General features: G+C 56.4%; 1 protein-coding gene across 1 annotated transcript in view; it reads right to left on the minus strand.

Annotated features, from left to right (window-relative positions):
* Positions 1-1,365: 1,365 nt before the first annotated feature.
* Positions 1,366-17,063, minus strand: part of FOXN1 (forkhead box N1) — a 31,370-nt gene continuing 15,672 nt past the window's right edge. Inside the window, exons 2-9 of the mRNA XM_055257558.2 lie at positions 16,454-16,590; positions 15,576-16,040; positions 12,887-12,997; positions 11,019-11,149; positions 9,393-9,489; positions 5,721-5,928; positions 5,056-5,547; positions 1,366-3,136 (exon numbers count right to left, since the gene is read on the minus strand). Coding sequence (XP_055113533.2) covers positions 2,826-3,136; positions 5,056-5,547; positions 5,721-5,928; positions 9,393-9,489; positions 11,019-11,149; positions 12,887-12,997; positions 15,576-16,040; positions 16,454-16,576 — 1,938 coding nt within the window. The 5' untranslated portion in view covers positions 16,577-16,590 and the 3' untranslated portion in view covers positions 1,366-2,825. The remainder of the gene's footprint in view (positions 3,137-5,055; positions 5,548-5,720; positions 5,929-9,392; positions 9,490-11,018; positions 11,150-12,886; positions 12,998-15,575; positions 16,041-16,453; positions 16,591-17,063) is intronic.

Raw genomic sequence — 17,063 nt, forward strand, 5'->3', positions numbered from 1 at the left:
GGGGTTCTATTATGGGGTCTTTTGCAGACCTATCCTCTCAGAGGTAGGTGTTGGCTGGCCCCCCGGGCCCGGCCCCAAGAAGAGCTTTGTTTTTTTTTATGAGACAGAGTCTCACTCTGTCACCCAGGCTGGAGTGCAGTGGCACAATCTCAGCTCACTGCAACTTCCACCTCCCAGGTTCAAGTGATTCTCCTGCCTCAGCCTCCTGAGTAACTGGGATTAAAGGTGCCCACCAGCACATTCAGCTAATTTTTGTATTTTTAGCAGAGGCAGGGTTTCACATGTTGCCCAGGCTGGTCTCAAACTCCTGATATCAAGTGATCCACCCATATCGGCCTCCCAAAGTGCTGGGATTACAGGCATGAGCCACTGTGCCTAGCCATCCAAGAAGAGCTTTCTTTTCTTTTCTTTTTTTTTTTTTTGAGACAGAGTCTCACTCTGTTGCCTAGGCTGGTGTGCAGTGGTGCAATCTTGGCTCACTGCAACCTCCACCTCCCGGGTTCAAGCGATTCTCCTGCCTCAGCCTCCCTCCCGAGTACCTGGGATTACAGGTGCCCGCCACCACGCCCAGCTAATTTTTGTATTTTTAGTAGAGATGAGGTTTCACCATTTTGGCCAGGCTGGTCTCGAACTCCCGACCTCAGGTAATCTGCCTGCCTGGGCCTCCCAAAGTGCTGGGATTACAGGCGTGAGCCACCGTGCCTAGCCTTCATGTAAGAAGAGCTTTCTAAGCAGAGCCCCACTTGTGGCTGCTCTGGGACCTGGGGATCACGTGTGTGCTTTTGGCTCCCACATCTGCCCCATCTCTGTTGAGATAGTGCTGCAGTGACACCAACCCCACCTGGAGGTGATACCTAGGGGGTGAGTCTGAAGTGGGACTGAGTGAGCCCCTGACCCTCCAGAGACCACTCTCCAGGACCAGCAGTGCACACAGCACCAGGGCATGCTCCATTTTGTCACCTGTGGAACTCAGGGCCCCAAACCACTTGGCATCTCTTTTAGCCAGGGACAGATTGGAAGCAGAAAGGCACAGTCTGGACAGGGCAGCGACTCCTTCTTGTGTGAGGAGATGGGGGTGCAAAGAGGGAGTGGGCAGACCTCAGAGGCAAGGGGTCTGGGGGAGGGCATCCCCTCCATTCCTCTGGCCAGGGCAGCTGCTTCCCTGCATCTCTTTGGAAGTTCTCCTGGGAAGAGGCCCTGCCCACCTGCTCCTCAGAAGTTTTCCTAGATGCCTCACTCTTTGGATTAGAAACTTCCCAGTTCTGGGTGAGGGTGACAGGGATGTCACAGGCCCAGGGCATCTGCCATCAGTGTGGCCTGGCCATTTTCCTTAGGGAGAGGAGGCCAGAAATGGAAGCTTGGTAGTGAGACCACAAGGCACTTGCTTTATTGTTCCAGGACAGGGGACAATGACAAGCCATCGCACGATCTGCTTATGCCTCCTATGAGCCTGGGGCCAACCTCTGGAAGTTCTCGTCACCCCCAGACCCAGGGTGGGCTGAGGTTCCACCTTGGTGGGGTCAGGCTCATGGCAGGCACCTGGGCCACACCCCGCAGGGCCAGGGGTATCCCTTGTGCTTCCTGGGCACCCTAGGTCTGCCAAGCAGTCAAAGCGGGGGTGCTTTGCATGTGTGCTTCCCTGCCACCCTGTGCCAGGCTTTTCTCCTGAATGCCCAGGTTGCCTGAGACAGTTGGAAGTAACTAACAGGTGCTCCTCAACTTACCATGGGGCTACATCCGGAGAAACCCATCATGAGTGGGAAACATTGTAATTCGAAAGTGGTTTTTGACTTTCGGTGGTTTCAATTTACGGTGGGTTTATTGGACATAACCGCATCCTAAGTCGAGGAACACAATGAATGTGTATTGCTTTTGCACCATCTTAAAGTTGAAAAAGTGTAAGTTGAACCATCATAAGTAGAGTTAAGCCGGGACCTAAACTATGTGAACTTTTCTTTCTGGAGGAGGAGTGAGATTGTGGTGACCTGGAGGGGCACTTCCTGCACCCGGGACTCGGGCAAAAGGACATGTTCAAGTTTCCGAGGGCAAGGGCTTTTCCAAACACTGCTTCGGAATTGGGCTCAGTTTGGTGCCCGGGTAGATGTTGCCCCTTCTGTATGTCACCCTGGGGAAAGCTGGACAGAGCATGTACTAAGGATGGGTAGAGCCTGGCTGAGCAGGTGCTGCCAATTAGCAGCTCCTTGGGGGGTCCACAGACAACCCAGGGAGGGGCTGTCTATGTCCTCCTTCTTGCTGGGCTGTTGGGATGAAGATGGGGGAATAAATACAGGGAGCTTCTGGGAAAGAAAATGACGGTGGGGCCAGGCCGGCAGAGCATATGGATGTCAGAATGGGGGTCTGGGGGGATCTTTGGCCTGGTACAGGGCCCTGAGCTTTTGGTAAGCAAAGCCCTCAGCTCTCAGTTGCCCCAGAAACGAAGTCGGCCTCTCAGTGATGGAGTGCTGGTTCCTCTGGCTGTAAGATATGTGGGTGGGTGTACATCTGAATAATTCGTGTGTGTGCACGAGGGCTTAAGTGTGGATGAGTGTGAGTTAGGGACAGTGCATTTTCTTCTTGCCCAGACACTTGCTCTTTGGGGGCCCTGGGTGAGGAGCTGGGCCACCACATGGCAGAAATGTGTGAGAGGCAGCACCCCAGGTGATGTCCTCTGTGCCCCCAGCTACCAGCTAACACATACATTGGCTTAGTGGCATAGGGGACAGGTAGTATTTTCCTTCCTTGACCTTTAAGATGAGCCCGATGTGGGCGGCCAGCCAGGACTTCCAGGCCAGGCAAACGCTGGAGCCGACGATGCTGGGCACAGCTCATGCCAGGGCCATGGGCTTGGAGCTGGGGCTGAGGTACACAGAGGGGCCTGCAGGGGCCGTGGGCTCCAGCTCCATAAAGGCAGAGTAGAGGGTGGTGAGGTGCAGGTCACCCAGTGCCCCAGAGCCCCCACTGCCCGGGGGTGCCAAGTCACCTGCCCCACTGCCTGTCTCTGTCAGACAAGGCCCAGGGGGGAAGCAGTGGGGTGGTGGCTGGGGTGGCGGCATCGAAGATGATGTCGGGGATGAGGTCACCAGTACCAGGGGGTCAAGGGCCAAGCTGTCATCCTTCAACTGTTCCCACAGGTTTCCTAGATGGGGAAGGAGAGAACAGGTGTCACTGGGAGGTACCAGAGGAGCCCTGTCTGGCCCCTCCTCCCTGTCAGCTTTCACGTGCTGCAGAGAGCAGGGGTCAGGGTGACATGTGCTAGGAACAGAGCCTGGCACTAGCTTGTGACCCCAGGCAGTTGCTGAACCTCTCAGCCTCAGATTCCTCCTCCCGTGTAGCACAATCTGAAAGCCATCGATCTAGATGACCTCTGTGGTTCTTTTTGGGGGGTGGGCATTGGGGAGGGGTTGATGCCTGCTGACAGCGGGGATACCAATGTTGTGCACTCGGGAGTGAACGCTGGCTCCTGCCCAGTCTCCCAAGGAAGGTAGATTTGCAGCCCGGATCAAGGAGCTTCCGGCAGTGTACTCTGGACCTAATGGGATGGATGGGCATGGCTCCCTGGGTCTCCTCCACTGCAGGGCCCAGGGAATGGGAGCAGAGCCAGGATGCACACCTGAGTCCGAGGAGCAAACAGTGCTGCCACCTGTGGACCCTCATCATGGCTGGCCAGGGCCTGGGGCTCCTGCACTGGGTATCCAGGCTGCAAGCTCTGGAGAGAGAGGGCCTGACTAAACCCTGGACTGGATTTGGCTGCCTGGGTTCCAGTCCCAACTCTCCCTCTTTCTAGCTAAATGACCCAGAGTAAGTTCTCAAGCCTCTGTGTGCTTCCATGAAGCAGGTTTAATAATCCTTCCTATCCTCTAGGCCCAGATGAGAAAGCACATGGAGAGCAGCCAGCCTGATGCCTGATGCCTAGCAGGGGATCAAGTAAATGTTTTTCGTATCCCACATGTCTACAGCTTCCTCTGAGGCTGACTGAGCCCTGCTCCCCACTTCTGGACCGGGCTGAGGATCTATGTGCACTTTTCTAATAGCTTCCCAAACCTGGGCTGTCTCCCCATCAGGCTGGGAGCTCTCTGAGGACAGGCTGCCTCCATCAGCTTGTGAATGTACCCCACCCCTGTGCACACACAGTCTGAGGCCTGTGTCATCACCCCGTTCCAAACCTCCTGTGGCCAGTATCAGGGCCTGGGGTGCACTGGAATTTAGACGGGAATGGGTGGCTTAGCCATCTGCAGAGATGGAGCAGCCAAGATGCAGTGGAATGGGTAGAACCCTCCCCAAACTCCTATCTCCAAATCTCTCCAGGACTTGCCCAGCTCTGAGACTCTTCCTCTAGGGTAGAGTCTCTCTCCTTCTGCTTTAGAAGATGAACTTGATAAAATGCAAATGCATCCGAGAATGTTCAGACTACTGGTCACTCACAACCGAGTATACAATAGAACATGGAGCCCTTTGCAGTCTGTCCAGAGCTGAGAGTGGTTTTGTGTTTGTTTGTTTGTTTTTGAGGCGGAGTCTCACTCTGTCACCCAGGCTGGAGTGCAGTGGCACAATCTTGGCTCACTGCAACCTCCGCCTCCCGGGTTCAAGTGATTCTCTAGCCTCAGCCTTCTGAGTAGCTGGGATTACAGGTGCGGGCCACCATGCCCAGCTAATTTTTGCATTTTTTAATAGAGACCATGTTTCTCCATGTTGGCCAGGCTGGTCTCGAATGCCTGACCTCAGGCGATCTGCCCACCTCAGCCTCTCAGAGTGCTGGGATTACAGGCGTGAGCCACCGTGCCCTGCCAAGAGTGGTTTGATGATGAGTTCAGTTGGACCATGTTTGGAGCACCAGGAGGAGGGAGACAGGGGCAAGGACATCCCTCTTTCCCCATTCTCTGGATGGCAGAGAGCAAGTGGGAAGCTCCCCCTGCCAGGTCCGGCCTCCTCTGCTTCAGTTGACCAGAAACCCAGCCACTTGCAGGCTGCAGCCTGGAGACTTGGAGAGGATGAGTCCCACTGCCAGGTGCCCCTCTCCAGTCCTGTCCCACCTTCCCTTTCCCACCCCCAGCTCACCCTGGAAGTCGAAGTCAGTGAGTGAGGGATTGATGGCATCCAGGTCAGTGCCAAGGTCTCCATCTGGCAGCAGGGTGTCATGCACAGTCCTGGCTGGGGAAGGCTCGGCCAGTAGCTTGGCACTGTGGCTGGGTGGGGTGTGGGCAGGCAGAGGCGAGTCCTGGGGGGTGCCTGGCTGGGCCCGCAGCTCAAGGTGCCCGCCCGGCTGTGGGAACAATGGCTGCGGGGGTCCAGGAGGGGCCAGGCCTGGTGAGAGGTGCAAGTATGTCTGCCCATAGCAGGAGGGTGCGTGCCCCACAAGTAGGTCCTGCAGGGGGTTCTTGCCAGGAATGGGGCCTGGAGCTGGGTGGAGTGAGTGCAGCGGTGGGGAAAGGCCAGCTGGGGGTGCCAGGGGCTGGATGGGGCCTGAGCTGGACAGCCCAGGGGGCGGACAGCCCAGGAGTGGGGAGCCCAGCTTTTCTCTCTTGTCTCCAATGAGGCTGTCCAGCTCTTCTGAAAGGCCCAAGAGAGAAAGAACACCATGAGACCTCTCTCCTCCACAGCCTTCCCCAGCCTGGAACCCTCACTCGGGGCCTTGCCTCGTTCTCTGATTCTCGCTCTTTTTTTTTTTTTTTTTGGCTCATGGGTACCCTGGGCCCTTCCCTGTGTGGCCCGGCCAGCCTCACCTGGCTTGGCCATGCTCTTGCGTACAGCAATGGGGTCTTTCCTCTTCCACTTTTGCAGCTCCTCTTGCATCTTGTCAATCTTGGCTGGATTGAGGGCCCACAGGCAGCCCTTGCGGGAGGAACTTCCCGATTTGTTCTCCACCTTCTCGAAGCACTTGTTGAGTGATAAGTTGTGCCGGACAGAATTCTTCCAGCCATCAGGCGCCGTCTGCCGGAACAGAGCAAGACAAGCATTCAGGCCAGGCTCAGGGAGCCAGAGCGGGCGTCAGGTCTGGGTTCTAGAACACTCCTGTTTCCCCTCTGGACACAGAGCTGCCGCCCACTCTGGGGATTGTTGTCCTCCTCAGCACCCAGCCCTTGCTTGGTACCCTTCGGTGGTAGGGGAGGGATGAACAGGAACCTTGACCCCAAGTTATTTTCATCTCAAATCTGCCTTCATCCCACTCGCATCCCTTCCTGACCCCTCAGAGGACTGCCGAGGTGATTCAGAAAGCCAGGGCTGGTGGGCGCTACAGAGGCTTTCTGGCCCCCAACACTCTCCCATCTGAAGCTGAGCCACTCCCCGCTGGGTCTCCATGCCTGTGCTTGGACCTCTCTGTGGAAGGGGAACTTATCACTCTGAGGTCTTGTGGCTGGCTTTAGACGGGAATTAGGGGAAGAATGCTCCTCTCCTGGGTCTGCCTTATCCCCTCTGGGACTAACTTGGGAGAAAAGAGATGGGCGAGGTTGGTGAGTGGGCGTGTGTGGTGTGTGCATTGCACATATGTTTGTGTGTCTAAGTAGGTTTGGTATATGAAGGGACAGTGCGTATGAGCATGTGCACACGTCCCTAAGTGTGTCACCCTGGCATAAACAATGTCTCCTGGATACTCCTTCATGGGTCCATGAATTCTTCGACTGTGAGGATGGCCGTGTGTGAGAAAGTCTCTCTGGGTGTGACTGTGGGTAGCCATGATTGTATGACGTGTGGGTGTGAGTGTTTGCATGAGTGTGCCCAGGGGGTGTGCCCTGGTGGGGAGACCAGCCCTCAGGCAGTGTTGGGGGGTGCTCGTGCCAATAGAATAAACACCCATTAAGAGGCCTGGTCATGTCACCAGTGCGGTAATTGTGCCCAGGGAGGGTTGTAAAAACCATTAGGCTGACTCAGCTGGGTGAGAGGCGGTGGCGGGAGTGCTAGTGGGCCCCCTGCCCGCCCACCTCCAGCTCTGTTCCAGGCTCTGTGACAGCCCTGAGCTCAGCAGGGGCTCACTGTGGGTAGGGCACTCGCTCTGGCCGGTGGGGCTCCTTCGCCCTCATTCCCTGGCCCCTCCCCCTTTCAGCCCAAAGTTTCTGCTTAATGAGGGGCAGCCACTCCCTCCTCCTCAGCTCACTTGCCCCAGGGAGCAGCCAAGCTGAATCACGCCCAGCAGAACTGGGTCCTGATGCCAGCGTCACTCCAAGTGGCTGGCAGGACCTGGTGCAGCCTTTCTTGGGGGCAGCTGGCCTGGGGCAGGTTGCTGGTTGAGATGACCCCTAAGGCTGCCAGGGTCACCAGGGAGGATTCTTGAGCCACCAGACCAGCCAACTAGGGATTCACCTTCGACTCCTACCACAGTCTCCACTAGGAGTTAAGGCCACGTTGCCCCATGGGCGGAGTTAATGGGCACTGGGGCCTTTTATGGCCCCATAAATCTGTGACTTTGGGATGCCAGGGCAGCCCCCACCCCAGCCACTTCCTGTTTGGAAGAGGGATGGTCAGCACTAACAATTACGTCCAGTGGCTGGACACTTCCCCAGTCCCACATCCCTGACTCATGGGGCTACGGGACGCCCACAGCAGCTGCCTTGGGCATGAGTGCTGGCCACTCCAGGGTCCAGTCTATCCTTGCCCAGAAAAATTATCTTCAAAAGGGAAGTGAGAGATAGAAAGAGGTGGGGAATCTTTGAACTAAGGAATTTCCTTACGTGGGTCACAGGGGAACTGTCAGAGTCAGAAGGAATCTATGTGCCAACAGATCTGACCCACTTTACAGACTGGGAAACTGAGGTTCAGAGAAGAAAGGGCCTAGCCCTGGATCACACAAGGAGGCAGTGGCAGAGCTTAGCTTCCAACTCTGTCCCCCAGCTAAGGGCCCTGCCCAGGTCACCCCATAGGGCCTGTCTCACAATCTGGGGCCCATCCCATCCTCACAGATGCTTTCTCTCTGAGATCAAATGTAAACTCAGGAGTGAGGGAGTGATGCAAGTGGCTAAAAACAACAACTAGAACCAAAGGGAACAAAAAGCTGTTAGACCTCTTCACTCCTCAGCCCCATAAAACAGGGATTACATGGCTCCCAGGAAAAATAATTAAGCCAGGAAGATGAGATGCAGGGAGGGGCTGGGGGCCAGGCCAGGAGCTGGTGGGGAAAGGAAGGCTGAGAGGACTGGGCTTTTCCGTCTCTCTGCCCTGGCCCCTTGAAACCCTAGAAGACCCTCCAAAAGCTTTAGGGGTTAGGGAGAGTTCAGCCCCTGACCTGTTGGGGTATGGGGGGCAGCCCTGAATTCAGGTTTTGATGCTTCTTGAATTCCAGGGACGACTCACCTCCCTCCCTCTTTCCCTTCCAGAACCTCTGGTGGATCAACACACTTTTCCACTCTGGCCATCTTGCCCACTCCCCATCTGACTGCAGCCCAGCAGGATAAACTTATTTAAACATCAAGCGTCAAATTATCCCCAGGCAGGACCATAGATGGTGGGGGCAGGAATCAGCCCCTGGCAGGTGGAGCTGAGATCTGGATTACCTGGATTTCAGCAACTGCCCACTGCCTGGGTGACAGATGAGATCTGTGTCTAATAGGGCTTGGAGAAGGCACTCCTCACACACAATCTCTGGTCTCCCTGACACGCATCCCAGGAGAAGGGGGTCTGTGCTGGAGGGTCTAGGTGGCACTCAGAGAGGGGTGTGCAAAGCCAAACAGCGGGATCCAGTAACTGATCCCATCTACTGTGCGACCTTGGGGGAATGGACCACCCTGTCTGATGTGTCTGTCCACCTTGGGAGAAGAGCCCCTGTCCTGCCTCTAGAGAGGGAGCTGGGTAAGGCTCCCAGAAGCCCCTTCTGTGAATGATAGAAATGAGATTCTGCCCAAGGGGTTGGGGGAGAGTCAGGTGAGCCAGCCTGGGACACTCAAAGCCTGGGAAGCCCACACCCCGCTTTCTGGCAGAACTGCAGCTGAGCCTGCCACCCACAGAGGCAGATCCTAATCTCACCTTGGAAGGCAATGGCTTCTTCAGCCCCGACCTCCCAGTCACCGTGGCTGACCAGCTTCTCCAGCCCCACAGCATCCCAGGGGTCGGGGTAGCAATAGTGTCTCATTTCTTCTCCAACTTTCTCTTCCCACTTGGGGTAGGTGGATGCTCCCTGAGGCCCATCGGTGCTACCATGTCCACCTTCCTCAGCAGAAGGTCTGACTCCTGTCCGCTGTGCAACCTTGGATGAGCCGCTTGGGCTCTCTGTTCCCCACTTGGAGCCCCTTTTGTAGGAACTCCGTCCTTCTGAGGTGGAGACAACGGAAAGCATGGTGGGGGTGAGCCCTCTCCTGGCTTTCGTTCTAATTCTTCTCCCACCTCCAGACTGAAGCCTGTGCTCAGAGAGGCCTGGCTTGTCTAGGACTTGGGGGTGATGGGATGGGGAGGAATCTTGGGCTCACCTTGAAGTAAGGAAAGTGCTCCGTCATAAAATTGTAGATCTCGCTGACGGGAAGGCTCCCAGTTTTACTGTTCTTAAGGGCCATGAAGATGAGGATGCTGAAGACAGAGAAAGCCCTGAGAGTCCGAACCTCTGACTGGGTCCTGAGCCCACCCCAAGCCCCCCACCCCTGGTGAGAGGCTCTATGGGGTTGGAGTTGAAAGGGGAGGGAATGAGAAGGTGTCCATTGAAGTGGACACGGAAGTCAGGAATTACAGACGCGCGAGGGTCTCGTGGAATCTGAGAAACCTGGGTGGCCATCCTGGCCTAGTTACTCTCTGGCTGTGTGACCTTGGGTGAATGCCTTACCCTCTCTGAGCTTCAGTTTCCTCAACTTTGAAGTGAAGAAAGTAATAGCTACCTCAGAGTTGTTAGGATTAAGGATGGTGCCTGTCACATAGAAGGCACTCATTAAATGGAAGCTGTCATTACTAGTCAGTCCTCAGCCAATTGCATGAATGTGGGAGAGTAGGGAGGGAACTAAGGTTTCTTGAGCCTCTGCAATGTACCAAGCACAGTACCTACATTCTCTTACTTAATACTTCCAACAGCCTGAACTGCTACCCCGAACCCTGACATTTTTTTCTTTTGAATCTTATAAGTCTTATATTTTTATTTCTTTTTTATTATACTTTAAGTTCTGGGATACACGTACAGTACGTGCAGGTTTGTTACATAGGTATACCCGTGCTATGGTGGGTTTGCTACACTCATCAACCCGTCATCTACATTAGGTATTTCTCCTGACGTTGTCCCTCCCCTTGCCCCCCACCCCTGACATTTCTTTTTTTTTTTTTAAAGAAGAATAAATAGAGGCTCAGAGAGATTAAGTAACTTCCCTGAGGTTTCATGCTAGTCAGTTCCAGAGCTGGTCTGGAACTCATTTCTGCTGGACTCCAAGGGCTGCGTGTATGTCTTTCAGTGAACGACCCTGGCTTTCACAAAGCCCTTCTCTGCACTCGTGGCTGATGCTTAAGTTCCTCTCCCTTCCCCCTCAGCTCACACTAGCTGATGACCCGATCCCATGCAGGGCCTGACACATATTTGGTCAAGTGTCACTGTTGGTTGGATGAATGAAAGGACAGATGGAAGGGTCTCCCAGACAGGCTGGGTCTGCTGACACTTAAGAGCCCAGCCCCAGAGAAGTCCCACCAGATCTGGCAGATGGTGGATAGCTGAGTCACATCTGCAGGCCTCATCCCCCATTTCCTTCCAGTAGAGCTTTGAGGGGGGCTTCCCTCTGTTTCTGGTGAGGCACAGGGAAGGCAGCAAGCATCCCCCTTAAATTCGCAGATCCAGGCCCTGGGCCCTAGGAGGCGAGACCTTGGCAGGCTCACCACAGGGCCCCAGCATCTGCTGAGTCAAGTCACAGACATGACTCCCCAGGCTTAGATGAAGGGTCAGAGGTGATCCAGTCTATGCCCCTTCCTCCATGCAGGAACCCTCTCTCCAGCATCTTCTGGAAGTCCACTGGTATGATTTCCGCCCACTGCCATTACTGGTAGACCCAGAGGATTCCATGCCTCAGTGTTCCCAGGGGCCCTCTCGCTCCCCTCCTCCTCCCATCCCCGGAGAGTGGAAAATGTACCTGTAGGAATAGATGGGTTTTGGGAAGAGAGGCTGGTGCCCATCGGTGCTGGCCTGGGGTGCCATTCGCTGGTACGGATAGTGTGAGGAGCCCAGGTAGGGTACGGGGTAGCTACCGCCACCTGGCGAGTACTGAGGAGGTCAAAAGGTGCAGAGTGATTGCATGGTACCCAGCCTTTCCCAGGAGGGCTCCCCTGCCCATTTATATACATCCAGAGAAGGGGCTCTGGCCAGATTCTTCCCTCCCGGGTCATGGGCCCCATCACTCCCAACGCAGAGCTGTCTGAGGGGCCGTGAGGAGATCCACACCCTGTAATTCAGGATCTCAGAGGCCTTAAAACCCCCTTCCTCCAGCTCCTTCCTCTCAGCCCTTGCGATGCTCTGGTTGCTATGGTGACGGGACCCTGCAGGGAGAATATGAAGTGAAGCGCTCGGCCTCTGCACCCTTCCAGGAAGGTGCTCCCCGTGCCCGTCTATCTCCTGGAGCAGCTGGGCCGGAAGCGGGATGTCCAGCCTGGGCGTTTGCTGGGCACTGCCACCTTTTATGAGTTTCAGTGGCTCTTTGAAAGGGCCAGTCATGGTGGTGGACAGGTCGGGGTAGGAGGTGGTTTAACGGCAAAGGGAGTGGTTGTGGTGCCACGGATGGTGTTTTATGGGGGATGGGGGTAGGAGACTCTGACTCCCCCAGCTGCTCCGGGCTGAAGAGCTCTTTCCAGGTCACCCAAGAGACATTTAGTGCCTGAGTCACCCTCTGTCCAGGCTCCATAAAGCCCTGGGTGCGGCCATCTTATTGACAGGGGGTGCAGACTGCAGAGGCCATCAAAGCAGGGCCAGGCATGGTGAGGTCATTTAAGGTCTGGGGGCCCCTTAGTCCTTCTATGGCTCAATCTCTGTCCCTGCCTCAGAGACATCCTTTACCCTGGGTCAGACCATGAGCCTCAGGATAGCTTCGGCCATTCCACCCAGGCCCCTCACGGCAGAGAGGATGTCCTCTCATGCCTTCTCTTTGCTTCCCTCTATCTCTTTCTTTTCCCTGCAAAGCTGGCAGTCTGATCCAGCCCCTCTCCCTTGCCTTCCTCCCTGGCTTGGCTGAGATCAGGGCCAGTGCCAGAGAGCCGGGTGTAGAACCTGCTCCACAGGCAGGGCCTGTCTCAGTGCCAGGCTGCAGGTGGATGGAGCTGGGCGCTGGGCAGCCACTTGCTCTGTCTTGCCTGGTGACTCCTGGGAGCTGCCTGGCTGCTCTGGGGCTCTTTTCTTTCTCCTTTAAAACTCCTCCATCCCATGCCAGTGTGGGGCCATTACTTGGCATCCTATTCACTTGGGAGGAGCTGAAGCTGGGAAAGGAGGAAAGGGCTGAAGATGATGGGGACTTGGAGTCCTCTGGGTGGGAAGGTCCCCTAAGCCCACACCGGGTGCCCACCCTCTCTAGGCTAATAGAAGTTGGAGGCCAAGGTCACATAGCAAGATGGTGGCTGACTATACAGAAGCCCTTGTTCCTCACCCTGCTCGGCCTGTGTTTCACACCACACACTCCTCTTTGCCCCTCTCTCTGTCTGGGGCATCTCTCCTCCTTCCCCCATTCTGACTCACATCACAGCCCTGCCTCCATCTCAGCCCCACATTCTTATCTGAGGCCTCTCAGGCCTTGCCAGGGACTCAGACAAGCCCACCCCTGGAGGAGGGCAATTGCTTCTCTTCCCGTTAACTACTCCCGCCACTTGCCGTGGCCAAGCCTAAGGTTCAGGGACCTGCTGTCCTTACCTGCCCATCCTGGTGAACACACACCATCACACAGACACCCACACACCACATACACAGACACGATATCCTGAGACCTGGGAGAAGCAGGCCCACTTGCCCCAGACCCACCTGGTGGAAGGGGGGCTGGGAGGAGCAGTACATATGCTGCAAGGGAGGCTGGTAGCAGAACATCCCAGCACCACTCTCCAGAACTGGGGGCTTGACCTTGACCTCTGAACCCTGCTGGAAGAGAAAGCAGATGACTAGCCGTTAGGCCTTATTTTCTCCCTTCCTCTTTCCTGTGTCTTGAACCTTACATAAAAGCAACCCCTATTCTGCCTCCCCCAAAGCTTATTCCTGGAGAACAACAGAGAACAGAGAAGGGCAGGGATTTTCCCAAGGGAACTCAGCAATTTAGTGGTAGAGCCAGGGCTGGAACTGACATCAGTCCCTACCCCTCCCCTCATGGCAGGGGAGAGGCTGAGGCTGGGCTGTCCTGAGAAGTCAGGGAGACTTGTGCTGGGGTAGGGACAGGGATCTGGAATAGCACAAGGGTGCGGTGCTGACCTCACTCGACACGCCTGGCTCAGAGGCCTCAGACCCTCCGAGTAGGTGTGCAGAGGACACCAGGAAAAGGTCACAGCTCCAGAACTCTCCCTGAGGATCCATGGTGAGGGGAGCATGGGTAGTGGCCAGACAGGCTGGTCCAGCTGTGGCCCTGGGTCCCTTCTGTTTCCTCCCCTGTATAGCCCCAGGAAGCTCCAGCAGGATCTCTGGATGGGGCTAGTAACTCCTCTCTGCTCTGACTCCTGGCCATCCCTGATGCAGAGCTTTTGCTCCCTGCTCCAGGGAGTCTACACAGTTGCTGGCCTGCGTGAGTCCTGTGGATGCTCTCACGCTGGGCATGGGGAACCTCCAGCTGCTGCCAGCCATGATGGCCAGACTCCGCCTTCCCATGCGTGAGAGGCCGGCACAGAGTCCCAGGGCCTAGTGCAGATCTCTCCCGTGAGTATGGACAGGAGGGTGTGCAGCTAGGCCCTGGAAGGTGGACAAGCCCTGGAGGAGGCGGACTGCGCTTCCTGGGGTTACCAGGGGCCTTGGGAAACCAGCATCTGGGCCCAGAGGGGCAAATCAGCTGTGACCTCTCTCTGAGTGTGCCCTGAGGTTGTTGATGCAGAGATTGCCATAATCATAGAATCTCAGGCCTAGAAGGGCCAAGAGCACTTGTGTCCAACCCCTTCATTTGACAGATGATGGGGCTGAGCCCAAAGAGGGGAAGCAATATACCCAAGGTCACCCAGCAAGTCGACCAGATAGCTGTGTGTCTCTGGAGCTCTTCTCCGTGTGTGGGAGGGTAAGAGTGTGAACTCAGTCTCAGCCTCACCGTGTGCGGGCTAGGAGACACCCTGGGCAAGTCACTTGGCCTCTATGAGCCTCAGTTTCCTCATCTGCAACATGGGTATGGTGGGAACTTTCTAGAGTGTTGTTGAGGGGATTAAATGGGGGCACTTGAAAGAAAGCACCTGGCCGGGCACGGTGGCTCACTCTTGTAATCCCAGCACTTTGGGAGGCCGAGGCGGGCGGATCACGAGGTCAGGAGATCGAGACCACAGTGAAACCCCGTCTCTACTAAAAATACAAAAAAAAAAAAAATTAGCCGGGCGTGGTGGTGGGCGCCTGTAGTCCCAGCTACTCGGAGAGGCTGAGGCAGGAGAATGGCGTGAACCTGGGAGGCGGAGCTTGCAGTGAGCCGAGACTGCGCCACTGCACTCAAGCCTGGGCGACAGAGCGAGACTCAGTCTCAAAAAAAAAAAAAAGAAAGCACCTGGCAGAATGATTGGCAGCTGTTATTGAATGGAGGTTTGGGGGCAGTAGCTGAGATGATGGTGCCCTATCTGTAGGCTGTGGTCATGTTTAAGGTGCCTGAGAAGAAGCGGTCAAAGGGCCAGAATAAAGTCCTGTTTTGGCCACACCTGGTAGGACCCAACTGCCTTCTCCATCTTCCTTCTAAGCCTTTGTTGGGGTGGCTCTGGGCTGGAATGGGGGCCTGTTTGAAAGCAAGAGGTGAGGGGGGCTGGTGGGCATGTGGAGTAGGCACTGCTGAGGCTACGCCCACTCAGTCACTGCCTCAGGGACCTCCAAACCAGAGCGGGGGAGCAGGGAGCAAGTTCCCTTCAGCTTTTCTCTTCCCTAAGCAACAATCCCATGAGACAGGTAATGTTGACCTTACTTTTCAGATGAGGCTCAGAGACATTAAGACTTGCCCAGGTTCACACCGCTTATGGAGGTCAGGCTGTGGAAGAACGTGCTAACCCTCCAAGGCATTTCCAGGAATACACCCAGGCCCCACTCCGGGCAAAGAATGGGGCCGGGAAGGGTCCCTCCAGACTTCAAGTCCTCTCTCAACTCTGTATGCTAAGGCTGCGGAGGGAAAAACTGCGTACTATGGCTCCTCCCCAAACCCTTCCTCTTGGCCTCTGGAATGTGTTTTTGTCACATTTGCATATGGGCGTGTAGGTCTGGCTGGAGATTCTTGACACTTAAACAAACAGTGAGAAGTCACACACTGGAATCCTGACTCAGGAGCCTCTGGGAAGCTGCCAGCTTCTTTAGCCTGGCCTACCTCCCCCACCCACCGCCCTGCATGCTGGCCAGGCTACCACCCCCTCCCCAGCTGACCAGGAGGCCCCAACTCTCTGGTCTTGAGTGGCAAGGTCTGCAAAGAGAAGGTGGGACTTGGGTCTCAGAGGACTGACTCTAGGCTGCTAGGAACTGGGACAGCGGGGAGATGGGACACTCGCCGGCCACTAGTACTCACCAGGACTTGGGGGCCATGCTCCTGGCTGGGGTAGGGGAGCCCGTTACACCAGGCCTCTCCTGAGAAGCCAGGCAGGAAGGCCTCGGCCTCCGCCACGTCCACTGGGATCTCCTCGAAGGCCTCCAGCAGCCCTGGGGTCTTAAAGGAGTGTCCATTGAGGGCCAGGGTGGTCTCGGCCTCTGGGAAGATGTCCTCATGGAAAGGCCGCTTGTATGGGTGGAAGGGCACGTGGCTGCCCTTGAGGAACCGCCCAGGGCTGCTTGCTGGGGCCTCCTCAAAGCCGAAGCCAGGATACTTGTCTGAGGGTGAGAGCCTGAAGGGGCCGGGGCCGGGGCCGGCTGGGCAGTGGCCCTGGACTTGCTCGGGCCCTGGTGATGCAACGCGGGGGCTGTGTGGGGGCAGTGAGGGTGTCCTCTCTGGAGGGCCGTCGGACACAAATGACGAGCAGCTGAAGCCGGCATGCTTCTGGGTAGACAGAGAGTAGCGAGCCTGTGAGTGGAGGCTGAACCAGGCCTGGGGACTGGCTGGGACCCTACTCTGTTCTCGGGTAAAGGGGGTCTATGGCTGAGCTCTGGGAAGACCCTAAATGGTGGAGAAGAAATAGCCTGCCCTTGGGAGCCCTGATTTCATGAGGGCACCATGCCATGAAACCTGGGGTACCCCAAATCTGATGGGACTCACAGCCCTGGGACAGTCTCAGACTGAAGGGATGAGGAGTGACCCTTCTGGATCTTGGGGTCCCTGAGGACTTGTTTGCTGGTGGAGGGGACAAGACAGGCCCTGGAAGGTCCCTGGGGGCGGCAAGGTGACTGGTCTTCTTGTTGCCTGGGCAGCCGCAGGCCTTGGCCTAAACCCAGACCCAGATGCCAGGTACTTACACTCTGTGGGGCAGGGGAGCCTGGGAGGCCCGGTGCCTGCATGAGGTCCCCTTGGCGCTCGCCCTCCAGTCTGGTGGGGCCTGGCAGCGTGACGTCAGACTGCGGCGGGGGTAGCGACACCATCACCCAGTCCTGGCCTCAAAGAAAGCCGTCTGCCATGAGAGTGAGGACCCGCAGCCAGGGGTGACCAACCCAGGTTCGCCACCTCCACCCCAACCCCATCCTTGGGCTGGGACCCTGCCTCCAGTCAGCCATCTGATGAGAGACAGAGAGAGAGAGAGAGAGAACCAGAGAGAGAGAGCGAGAGAGAGAAAGAGAAACAGTCTGGAAAAGCAGAGCAGAGAGATCAGACCCCTGTGGAGAAAGGGCAAAGCGAGCCAGGTAGGAGCCTCAGGAGGGGCTTGGCTGATCTCAGGCTGCAGCTGCAGAAACTGACCAGTGAAACCCTGGCTCCCAGCTGGGCCCTGCCTCTGGCTCAAGATGGGTCTCCTGTGTCTACAGAGAAGGGCCTGGCAAGGTGACCACAGCAGGTGGTCTCCATTCAGTGACTGGGCAAGTCGGTGGTCCTGCGGGGAGAGTGCGCTGGTGTGGGAGTCAGACTCATGCTTGG

Source organism: Symphalangus syndactylus, chromosome 20, assembly GCF_028878055.3.
Source record: "Symphalangus syndactylus isolate Jambi chromosome 20, NHGRI_mSymSyn1-v2.1_pri, whole genome shotgun sequence".
Taxonomy (NCBI): Eukaryota; Metazoa; Chordata; class Mammalia; order Primates; family Hylobatidae; genus Symphalangus; species Symphalangus syndactylus.